This window comes from Paramisgurnus dabryanus, chromosome 20, assembly GCF_030506205.2.
Source record: "Paramisgurnus dabryanus chromosome 20, PD_genome_1.1, whole genome shotgun sequence".
NCBI lineage: Eukaryota > Metazoa > Chordata > Actinopteri > Cypriniformes > Cobitidae > Paramisgurnus > Paramisgurnus dabryanus.
Window position 1 is genome coordinate 10,438,729 of NC_133356.1, and position 12,935 is coordinate 10,451,663.

Consider the following 12,935-nt stretch of genomic DNA (forward strand, 5'->3'; position numbering starts at 1 on the left):
CACACACACACACACACACACACACACACACACACACACACACACACACACGCACACACGCACACACGCACACACACACACACGCACACAAATAAACACACACTGCTTCCAACTCCATGTGGATTTAGCGGATCTGCACCCACACACACATTGGTCCCCACTGGTGCAGTGGGTTAAAAGTGTAATGAAATAATCTGTGTCCTTATTAGTTAATTATTTCCAGCTCTCTGGGATAACCCTACAGAGACAATCTCACATTTTATTACAGGAGAGACGCACACACCCGCTGCCCTTGGTCTGTTATTGATGTTTCCCGATGCGTCATTTCAGACATTGCTTATTCCGGCAACATTCACACCTGCTGAGTGAAGCCTTTTGGCTCTCCGCTGTGTAAAATAGACCTTTTACCATGTTATACAACACACACTACTTACAAATATCTGACCCTGTGTGTGAAATCCAGGCTAAAGTATTAAAATCTAATTTGATTTCAGTCATTGATTTCACTTTATTGAATATCAAGGTTAAATTGTCACAGAATGATCTTTACTTTATGTTGGATGATTTTATGTTGAAAACTAGGTTTTCACAGACTGGGTCACATGAAATAAAGTATAATGGCTCTATGAAAATTGACAAGTTAGTGTGTGAATCAAAGTTTTTCCTTTTCTCTTCTCTTACAGTTGGCAAGTGGAACCAAAGATAGCCCAGTGCTGGATTCCAGAGGGATAGCAAGAGAGCACAGACCCTTGAGGTGAAGGAGGGTGCATGGATCGCTCAAGGACACAGACTTATGCCTACCTCTGGTTGGGCGTGGTCTCCGTGGCGACAATCTTCCTCTGTGCAGAGGCCCGTGCCACACCAAGTCCACCCCTCCTCAACAACATCACATGCGTCGATGAGGTTCCTCGTTGCCAACCTGGCATCATCTTACCCATCTGGTACCCCGAGGACCCCTCCATGGGTGACAAGATCGCCAGGGTAATAGTGTATTTTGTGGCAATGATCTACATGTTCCTTGGGGTTTCGATTATTGCAGATCGGTTCATGGCTGCCATCGAAGTCATCACCTCCCAGGAAAAGGAAATCATCATCAAACGACCGAACGGTGAGACGACGACCACCACGATCCGCGTGTGGAACGAGACCGTGTCCAACCTTACCCTTATGGCATTGGGCTCCTCCGCCCCCGAGATCATGCTCTCCGTCATCGAAGTATGCGGACACAACTTCCAAGCCGGTGAGCTCGGCCCGTCCACCATTGTAGGGAGCGCTGCCTTCAACATGTTTGTGATTATCGGCCTGTGCGTGTCGGTGATCCCAGAGGGGGAGGTTCGGAAGGTGAAGCACCTGCGAGTATTTTTTGTGACGGCAGCGTGGAGCGTATTCGCCTACATCTGGCTCTACATGATCCTGGCCGTGTTTTCGCCCAACGTCGTGCAGGTGTGGGAAGGTCTTCTCACGTTGGCGTTCTTCCCTATCTGTGTTGTTCTGGCCTGGGTGGCCGACCGTCGCTTGCTATTCTACAAGTTCATGCACAAGAAATATCGCACAGACAAGCACCGTGGGGTCATAATCGAGACGGAGGGGGACCGCTCCAAAGGCATCGAAATGGATGGAAAGATGATGAATTCTCATTTTGTAGACGGTGGAGCTGCCAGTAACTTGATAGGCCTGATCGAGGGAAAGGAGGTGGATGAGTCGCGCCGAGATATGATACGAATCCTGAAGGACCTGAAACAGAAACACCCGGAGAAGGAGCTGGATCAGCTGGTGGAGATGGCTAACTATTACGCACTCTCACACCAACAGAAAAGCAGAGCGTTTTACCGTATCCAAGCCACGAGGATGATGACAGGAGCTGGGAACATTCTCAAAAAGCATGCGGCAGAGCAGGCCAAACGCAGCGCTAGCGTCCAAGAAGTTCACGTAGAGGAACCCGAGGAGTTTGTGTCTCGCATCGTGTTTGAACCTGCCGTTTATCAGTGTCTGGAGAACTGCGGAGCCGTCGCGCTCACGATAGAGCGTAAGGGTGGTGACATCGCTAAAACAATCTATGTGGATTATAAAACGGAGGACGGTTCGGCGAACGCTGGCGCAGACTACGAGTTTACAGAAGGCACCGTGGTGTTCAAGCCTGGTGAGGTCATCAAGGAGATCACAGTCGGCATCATCGACGATGACATCTTTGAGGAGGATGAGCATTTCTTCGTGCGACTCAGTAACGTGCGTGTTCTCGAGACTGAGGATGAGGTGCTTTCGGCCAGTAGCCTGCCGTACCCGAATGCTATGATAGGATTCCCCGCCGTCGCCACGATTACCATTCTTGATGATGATCATGCAGGCATTTTCACCTTTGAAAGTGAGTCGATGCACGTGAGCGAGAGCGTGGGCATCATGGAGGTGAAAGTGTTGCGGACGTCAGGAGCCAGAGGAACCGTCATCATTCCCTTCCGTACTGTGGAGGGACTCGCTAAGGGTGGAGGAGAGGACTTTGAGGACGCGTACGGAGAGCTAGAGTTTAAAAACGACGAGACCTGGTAAATATGTCATTATTTACTTTGCCTTACGTTGTTGTAGGCTTTTTTACACAGGATTTCTCCGGATTTTATACAGGGTTTTCCCATTAATTTGGCAGGTCATTGTCACCTTGGCTGTTAAGCTGCATGAACAGCTCCCCAAAAAAGTGAAGTTGTAATATTTGGGTAACCTACTTTCTGGGATTTTATGTTTCTTAAGGTTTTATGTTTGGATTCATGTGTCAGTTGCTCATATGTGGTCATGTGACACGGCTACAATGACTGTAGTGAAAGAGCAATCGTACAGTAAAGAGCCGAAAGCTTAAATCCTTTTTTTTCTGCTTGTTTCCTTTCTGTTGTAAATAATCTGAGGTGACAGACAGCAGTCAGGACGGACGATTTCATGACCAAGAATACTTGTATACACACAGGATAAGATCTGAGACTGCCTACATAAAGTCTTGTGTGATGGTGCGTTTCGGTGATGCAGGGTTCTTATCAGTGTCGGTTTGTGTGATATTACTTCATAGTCAAATGTATTTGTAAAAGACAGATCCCAATAGCATGCAATAATCACTCTGACATCCACACGTTGGTGTGTTTAATCTTCAAAACAACACATGCTGTCATTCCCATTAGGTTTGTGTCTCAGGTTTCTCTCTGGAATGTTGCTGTTTAATTAATCCAGTTTATTCGTATGAGGTCTGGGACGAGATCCAGTAAATCTGTAACACACAGACCAGAAAGAGAGACATGTGGTGCTTTGGTCCAGACATGCTGGTGGATATTAATAGTTCAGTAAGAATATTTGCAGCATATTCAACATGACACCCCCTCTCCCCTGCAGTCCATATGTTATTCAGGATGTTCAAGGCAGGATGGCATTCAACTGTTAAACGAGTGTTATTAGTATCACAAGTATTATAGTGTTTAATCTTTTTTTGAGTTTAGGTATATAACAGTCAATTTTATTCGGAAACACCAGTTTAATTTATTTATTGAATAAGGTTACACTGCAAAAAATGACTTTCTTACTTAGCATTTTTGTCTTGTTTTCAGTGGAAATATCTAAAAATTCTTAAATTAAGATGCTTAAATTAAGCTAAATGACCTAAGAAGATATGTCTAGTTTTTAGACAAAACTATACAATTTAAGTGCCTAATTTGTGCTTAAAACAAGCAAAAATATCTGCCAATGGTGTGAGGAAAAAAATCTTGAAATAAGTTTTCTGTTTTCTTAAACACTTAATTCAAGCTAAATTTTCTCACCACATTGGCAGATATTTTTGCTGGTTTTAAGCACAAATTGACTTAAATTGCATAGTTTTTGTCTAAAAACTAGACTTATTTTCTTAGGTCATTTTGCTCATCCATATAATACATCTTGATTTAAGAATTGTTAGATATATATACTGAAAACAAGACAAAAATACTCACTTTTTGCAGTGTATTAATGATACAGAAGAAATTGGGGGTCAATAAAGGGTCAGAAGTGTTATCATTGTGACCTCTCTTCACTGAGCTTTTCTGAAATATAGATTTAAAGTGTGATATATTCAGGTTACTGCTGGACTACGGCAAATTTTGCAAAGAGAAAACCTGGAAAATAAGGGAATTAAAACTATATAGTTTTAAAAAATATAGTTATGTTCTTCTTTAAAATATTTAAAATGGTAAACCAAGAACATAATTTTGCCTTTTGGGTAATATATTGCTGTGTTGCAATGTTGATGTTGGATTTGTGAGATTTTTTTAGATCAATTTTCTTTAGATCAATACATTTTTATTAAACTAGATCAACAATGGGTAATTAAAGAGCACCAATTGTCAGAATCACAGTGTTGTATTAGTAAGGGAGAGCGGGGCACAACCTAATGCATGTTGGCTTTGGCTCTATCATTTAAAAAAAATATTTAAGTTAGATTAAACATTTTCTTACACAACAAACACACATCTCTGCTATAAATATACACTTAAAGTGTGATCGTGGGAACTACCGTTATTGTACAATTACCCCGAAAGTGACAGGAGTGCAAACGTTACAACTTACCCCATATGTGGGGTTCATTGTAACAAACAGATGATTTGTTGTAACACCTGCTAGAAAATTTTGTTTAAACACAAAACAAATCTATAAAATTCTGTCTATATACTAAAGGTTGGATATTGTTTATATCTGCCAATAATAGATAGATATCCACACATTTATCCATCCATGATCCTTCATCTAACCATCCATGCATATAAAAATATTTTTTTAAGGGCTACACAATTAAGGCAAAAAATCTATTTCCCCAGATATTGTATGAACAGTTATTATTTTGGTGAATAGTATTTACATTGTTTTCATTACCATTGTATACCTGAGGCTTAATTGTAACACTGTGTTACAACAAACCCCGCTGTGTAAAAATGTTTTCAATCCCAGCTATCAGTTAATAGGAGTTGCTGACATGTTTTAAAATGATTGCACGGCCCTGTAGAAATATGTAATGTAGCCGTGTTGCAATTAACCCCGTGTCAGTTTGTGCCCCGCTCACACCTACATGTTAATGATATGCAAAAGGTACAAATCCCAAAGTAAACACTGACGCGAGTTATTGTTTTCTTGGACTATAACAAACACACGGATTGTAGGCAACAGTTTACTTACTTGGCCTGTTGACGTGGACACGGCAGTCATATCATAATTTTGCCCGCTTCTGACTCACAGCCTGTAAATAGTCTATGTTTTCATATTTAAATAATTTACTACTGACTAAATCATGATTCAAACTCATGTTTTAAAAGGTGCACAAATAGAGACATGATTTTAATGTTTTAGTATCCTTATCTTACCAATCTGTTATGTCCTGCTCAAGCCGTGCTGGCAAAGTTGATCGATCAGCTTGTTCATCTGCATTTTCTGGATCAGATTCGGCTCGTATTGATAAAAGATGATATTTACTTCTGTCAGTATTGCATTGGAAGCTAATCTTCCAAACATGGTAAGGAGCGTCAAATTCCCGGCTGACGTCAGAGGTATTCAGGCCAATCACAACGTTCTGGTTAGCTGTCCAAGGACACTGAGCTTTTCAAAATATTTTTTTTAACAATAAACCACGCAAACTCATTGTATCAAACTAGGGATGCTAAACAATTAATCGTGATTAATCGTTAGCAGAATAAAAGTTTTTGTTTACGTCACATGTGTGTGTAAACTGTGTATAATAAATATGTATATATATATAAATATGAACACATTCATGTATAATTTTAAGAAAAAAAAATGTATATATTAAGTATTTATATTTATATATAATATAAATTATACATAAATATACAAATGTATATACACATGTAAACATTTCTAAAACATATACATGCATGTGTGTACATTTATTTATACAAAGTTATTATACACAGTTCACACACATATATGATGTAAACAAAAACTTTTATTCTGCTAACGATTAATCGCGATTAATCGTTAAGCATCTCTATATCAAACAAAAAACACCAAATAACATTGTTTTTAGCAACGTAATATGGGCTCTTTAAAATTTAGTAAAATGTCGAAAGTAAAGACTATTAAAATAAATTGATCATAAATGACCACAAAAGTTCTCTCTCTTCTGTGTCTGTTAGTGTAAGTTTAGTGTTAACATATAGTTTATGTGTGACTGTGTGTGTAGTGTGTGTGTGTTGGTCGGGGATCTCCTTCTAGGTTGATGCTTGTTATATTCCCATGATGCTGCAGCACGATGCACCAGAATGCACCAGGAACCAACTCTCTCTCTCTCTGTTTCTCTCGCTCTTTTCTTTTTCTCTCTTTTTCTCTCACACACACATTCTCTTCATTTTTTCTTCATTTCAAAGCCTCAGGACTATCTTTCTGGCCCAGTTTTTAAGATGCCGTTGGCAGTAATGTATTATGCAGCGTATGTTATTTGTTAATTACGCTTTTTGTGAGCTTATTGTAGGTCTTTTATAAGGTTGAGATTTTGTATTTAATGAGTAAGTATCTGTAATTTGAGTCAATGTAGTTTGTGGCTGAAATATGAGGTGCTTTAGTTTATGACTAAGTAGTTGTTATTTAGTTACTGTAGTTTATTGTTACTGTATGAAATAATAAAAGCTGTGCATCTCAACCCAAGCATCTAAATTTCTATGCAATATAATCTAAAGCATTTTTGTTTAAAAAACCATCTGTCTACTGTCAGCTCGGTTTCTCATTTCACATGCAATGAGGATGTTTACATAAGAGTATTGGTGCCCTTTTAATTAAAAGGGTCAGAGAAAATTGTTTGTCATAGCATTTAAATGATGACTGTCTTTGGCACAACAATTACTTTAAAATTAAGTAGACTTCAGGGAGAAAAAAGTCACCCTCTGATTCTCCTCTAATTCTTTGTTTTCCTCTGTCTAACATCTCGATGGGCTTTCAAATTTTTGTAAGTCTGCAGTTAATGCCGCACTTCACAGCTCAATGAATCATTCAGATAAGTAAACATTAGTTGTTAATCAGTAGATGCTTTCAGCGAATATGCTTTTTAGCATAGACAACAAACTTACATAGAATTTACACATTTTAAAGCCCAATAAACAGAGAATGTTTGTATGGTGCTGGTTTTATGTGTAACATCACAGCAAACAAACACAGGCAAAACATTTAGTTTGAAGAGATTTTACTTACATTCAGTTTAAAGGAACACTGTGACTTTTTGGGACTATATTTTATTCACCTAATTCCCCAGAGTTTCATAAGTCCATACATTCCCTTTTCATCTCTGTGGATCCCGTAACTCTGTCTGACGCACCCACTGCTAGCCTAGCTTAGCACAAAGACTGGAAGTAAATGGCTCCAGCTAGCATACTGCTCCCAATAAATGACTAAATAATGCCAACATTTTCCTATTTTTATGTTGTGATTTGTATAGTCACTGCGTGTACAAATAACAAGGTCATATGAAGTAGCCGCCCAAGTAGCAGTGCTTCGCCTTTTGAGGCTATAGTTCTCAATATGTATTGGGGTGTAACGGTTCTGGGTAAAGAATCAAATCGTATCGTTATCCTCCCACGGTTCGGGAAGCGGCACGCGAAGGAGAAAAGACTCTAATGCTACGTACACACCAAACACGGGGACATCGCGTTACTCGCTCTAGATTACTCGCAGGATTTAACTTCGTATCATGCTAATTTTTCCTCGAAAACTTGTTTGAGGCGAATAGCGCATGGTTTCGCTGCAAACGTCAACGTCAGAGGACACGTCTGATCGCGTCTTTGCATTGACTTTGTATGTAATCTACTCGCGCAAATCGTTGAACTCGCATCTGGTGTGAACCCACAGTAATAGAAGCACAGCTTCATTTAAGTCTACTGCAGAAGCGATGCTTAAGAAAACGTGGACAAAACTGTAAAATTTGCGAGTGCCGTATATGCTCAAGGAAATAGATCTAATATGATGAGTCGCTTGTTGCAACGTCATCACCAGGGTGTTGTTGATAGCACACAATCGCAGGTGAGACAGAAACAGCACACATTGCCTTCTGTGTTTAAATGTTAACAAACTGATCTTCTTGCGAAAACCTTGAAGATAGTAGCTATAGAAGCTACCGTATTTTATGTTTATTTTGAAGTGCACTTGCGCGATGTTACCAAGGAGGCGAGCCTGTCATTTGTTCATTCGGTGCTAAAAAAATGGCGGTTTCAGGTGCTTCATCGACGTTAATGCAACCTTCACATAAAAAGTCAGAGATATGGAAGCATTTTTGATTTTGCAAGCAAGACGACGACGATAGTGTTGTGGCTTTTAATTTCTTTTTATTAATTACCCACTTGTAAACTGCTGTTCACTGTTCTTTTTTATTAATACAGTATTTGTATTAAATCTATATTCATTGAGTTGAATTGAATTGAGAATCGAGTATAAAAATCGATCCGAGAACTGTAACCGAAAATTAAATCAAGAATCGAAATCGAATTGATCTGGAACATCTGAATCAATACGCAGTCCTTATGTATATGGTTAAAAGATGGTTATGTCTCATAGTAAATTATTTGTAAATGCTGTGACTATAAAAATCACAACATATTAATAGAAAAAAGTTTGGGTTCATCCAGTATGCTAGCTGGAGCCATTTACTTCCAGTTTTTGTGCTACGCTAGGCTAGCAGTGGGTGCGTTAGACAGAGTTACTGGATGCACGGAGATGAAAAGCGTTTGTATGGACTTATCCAATTCTGGGGGATACAGTGAATAAGCTAAAGTCCCAAAAAGTCGACGTGTTCCTTTAAGAGAAGGATTGTGTTTGTTTCTGTGCGAATGCGAGTTAACTTGGCTCTTGTTTTACTGCATCCACAGTCGACACAGACGTGGCAACTCCAGTAAATGAAAAAAACTCTTGTTAGAGAGAGAGAGAGAGAGAGAGCGAGAGAGAGAGAGCGAGAGAGAGAGAGCAGATGAGGAGAGCTGTATAAATAATGGATTGAGCAGCAAAATAGGATAAATACATGATCCACATAAATAAATTTTGACGTTTTAAGATAAAATGGAAGGATGAAAAAGAAAAAATGAGGAAGATCGGCTGATTCATAAACAGTAATTTTGTATTGTTTTCCAGTAAAAATATCAACATTCAACAGCCTAAATATTTCAACATCCACATCCAAGTAAGATGAATTTGCTGAATCTCCATACTGTAGTTAAACTGTGTCCAGAAACGTCATTCATTTAGTTAGAGCATCCTTAGTGTTTATAAAAAGTGGCACCGTAGTAAAAACACAAATAAGCACAGAAACCTGTTAATAAACATGGTGTGAGTTGCAGACTTGTGTGTGGTTTTTCTCAGGATGGACTCTCTGGTGTAATGTCAGGAGTGTGTGATGTGTCTCAGTATGAGTTGGTACAGTGGCACGCTGTGTTTGTTTGAGAGCTTGTGTATGCTTGAGGCGCCAATTCAATCTGTAGGAGTTTAAATTCAGTTTGATCCCAGCTCACTCTTTAGCTGTCTTTGGACAGATCTAATTTTCCCTGAGGTAGTTAGTTAAAAGCGTGCTCTGTGAAAATTACTGCGCAAATTACCTACTGTTTTTCAGCGAACTTAGAGATCCGCTGAATCGAATCCTGTCTGGATTGGAATGAGCAATTTTTAAAATAGTTGATGCATAGATCAGTCAGTAGGTAAATTGAAAATGAATAATGATCAGTCATTTATGAATAATATTTTAGGGACACATTTCGTTTATCTTCTTTCATGCGTTTATAAACCCCATAAGCCAGTTTTACAGGTTGTCCATCCTTAATACTTTTTACAGTTGTGAGATTTATCCTGGGTCACAGTCGAGGCAAGAAGGTTGCACCGAGTTGAGCTTCTAACCATCGAGCCATTGTTATTAACACACTGAGAAAGTGACATGAAGCCCCATAGAGTTCCTTTTGTAATCTTGAGACGGTTCGTCTGAGGGCTGGCAATAATGTTACAGACAGGGATCGATCAATAAAATAATTACAGCGCCAGCTGACCGTGAAACAGATTCCACTGTGCGACTATACAGTGATTTTCCACGGAGTACATCCTTGTTACAGTCACTCTGCAGCTTTGAAGAATTGTCAGATTATACTATTGGTGAAATAAAATGACTTTCTGGGATTGAAAGATCTCATTTTAGAGCTAAAAGACAATTCTTTAGTAATAATTGTAGAGTTGGGAAATATTCAGATTTTTCAGGCTTATAAAATATATCTCAATATTGATATTTGCTCTTACAGTGGCTTAAAGGAATACTTTTAATCAGATGAATTGTAATTGTAAAGAAACAGTCATTAGCCTGGTTTTCTTTATGGATTTCTGCAAAAATCTATTGCGAAATGATAAAATCGCACTCTCGAACCACTCTCGCACAACGCGATGTCATCCGCTTGTCAGTCTAAGCGGTGCCATGTAAAGTTGAGCACAACTATTATTTTAATTTAAAGGAGGAAGGGAAGTAGGTGAACGTTTTCGGTGAGGGTTTGGGTTAGGGAAGAGAACAGAATATACAGTTTGTACAGTATAAAAACCATTACGTCTATGTAATGTCTCCACAAAACATGGAAACTAGAATGTGTGTTTGTGTATGTAAACTGACCTTATGTTTGAGCCTGTATTAGACGAAGATATGGTATTTAAGAAATAATCAATTGTTTGGATATTAATGGACGTTTCTGAGTGGTAAGTTTGTAAGGTTTTTTTTAGTGATGCACCGATGTATCGGCCGCCGATATTTATCGGCCGATTTTTGATGAATTTGAAACCATCGGCATATCGGCAATAGCACGAGAAAGGCCGATACCGATTGTTTATTAATTAACTGCATAAAGAAATCCATTATATGTAAAAAATTAGTTAATGTCGTTAATAAAAAAAATGCTGAATAGCAAAAACCACCTTTGAAGGTTGTCATGTTGTCTTATTATATTTGTTTTAGCTTAATTTGTGCCTCTCTTATTATGTTGGTCAGTTGAATGTTAATTAGATCAAATCCGTGTTCAGGTAAAAATAATTTGATGCAGAAATAAACTAGCTAATAGACCAACTGTATAGTATTGTATACAAGTGTTTAATATCGGCATCGGTATCGGCCAGAAGTTGTCTGTTTAAATCGGTATCGGCCCAAAAAATCCTATCGGTGCATCCCTAGTTTTTTTTTCATGGACCTCCGAAACATATCTAACGTCAATAGTAGAACTTTAGCATAAACGCTAGCATATGGCATTAAAGGAATAGTCTACTCATTTTCAATATTAAACTATGTTAAGAAGAGTAGTTATACGAGCAAGTTTGGTGGTACAAAATAAAACGTAGCGCTTTTCTAAGCGGATTTAAAATAGGAACTATATTGTATGGCGTAATAGCACTTATGGGAGTACTTCGACTTAGCACAGTAACACCCTCCCTTTCCCATTATGAGAGGGAGAAGGAGAACGGACTTTTCAGGCGAGTCGAAGTACTCCCAAAAGTGCTATTACGCCATAAAATATAGTTCCTCTTTTAAATCCGCTTAGAAAAGCGCTACGTTTTATTTTGTACCACCAAACTTGCTCGTATAACTACTCGTCTTAAATAGGAAAAACGTTGATGTGTTTGGTCACTTCTAACTTTAACTCTGTTTGATACCATTGAATGAATGGGGCTAAGCTAAATGCTATCAAAGTGTCACAGCGCGCGCCAGCGCTTACGTGCACGCACTAAGGTATGTATCAACAGTTCTTAGTTAAGGTAATAACATAGTTTAATATTGAAAATGAGTAGACTATTCCTTTAACTAAAGCACTATCTCGCAGTCACAATTTTCTTTTTAGTATTGTAACAACATTGTACTTATTTAAATGTGTAATTTAATCTTGGGAGCGTGAATTGCGAATGTTACAGTTGGTGTTATGTTGAGATTGGCCTGTTTCCAGTGGTCTTTTGCATGCACGAGGTTCCCTGCTGAAAAAAACAGCATCAAACCAGCATGGGAATTATGCTGGTCTATGCTGGTGGTCACCAGCATACCAGCACCAAAACACAACATATGCTGGTCTTGCTGGTGGTATGACCAGCATGGGATGCTGGTGCTAATGCTGATTTGGTGCTGGTTTATCTGGTGTTCACTAGCAAACCAGCACCAAAACACAACATATGCTGGTCTTGCTGGTATGCTGTTTTTTCAGCAGGGTTAACATTAGACGGAAGAAACCATCGTGTTTGAGGCGCACAACATGTCATTACCATGTACAGAACATTTATTATTCAACTAGGTCAGGGGTAGTCAATGTCGGTCCTGGAGTGCCAATGTCCTGGAGATTTTAGCCCCAACCCTGATAAAACATCACCTACCTGTGGTTTTCAGGTGACTCTTTAGACCTTGATTAGTTGTTCAGGTGTGCTTGATTAGAGCTGGAGCTAAACTCAGCAGGACATCGGCTCTCCAGGACCGATGTTGCTTACCCCTGATCTAGGTAAATATAGCTTTTCATTCTACAGCCCCTTATAGCCTACTTGCGAGCAGCTACGTATGGGTGTTTCTAGGATGTTATAGTATGAAATTTTGCATTGTTAAAGAATGATTATGTGACTTTTATGCACATAAGGTGAGCTGAAAATGACATGTATAGAAACAGTTTCCATTGCAGTTTTGCTTTATATTAATTATTTAAATCTATTGAATCAATCTATAAATGTGCATTCATCTTTTAAATATTAATTTAGTTGACTGGTGGTATACACTGATTAAAAAAATAAACATTAATGGCATTAATCAAAACACTTACTTTGTCATATTAAGAACACTGTCATTGCTGCTGTCATCCTTGGGACGTCGTCGCTGAACTTTTTTGACAGCGATCAGCTGTAAAATGTTTTGGTCCTGCTCGATTTTCCTTGACTTCGTGTAAAATAATGGAAAGTTTTTC

The 12,935-nt window shown here is 38.8% G+C and overlaps 1 protein-coding gene across 4 annotated transcripts in view; it reads left to right on the forward strand.

Annotated features, from left to right (window-relative positions):
- slc8a3 (solute carrier family 8 member 3) overlaps positions 1-12,935 on the forward strand; it is a 58,211-nt gene that overhangs the window by 13,769 nt on the left and 31,507 nt on the right. For all 4 annotated transcript variants that reach the window (XM_065296365.2, XM_065296366.1, XM_065296364.1 and 1 more), the window contains exon 2: positions 684-2,540. In XM_065296365.2, coding sequence (XP_065152437.1) covers positions 769-2,540 — 1,772 coding nt within the window. In that variant the 5' untranslated portion in view covers positions 684-768. The remainder of the gene's footprint in view (positions 1-683; positions 2,541-12,935) is intronic.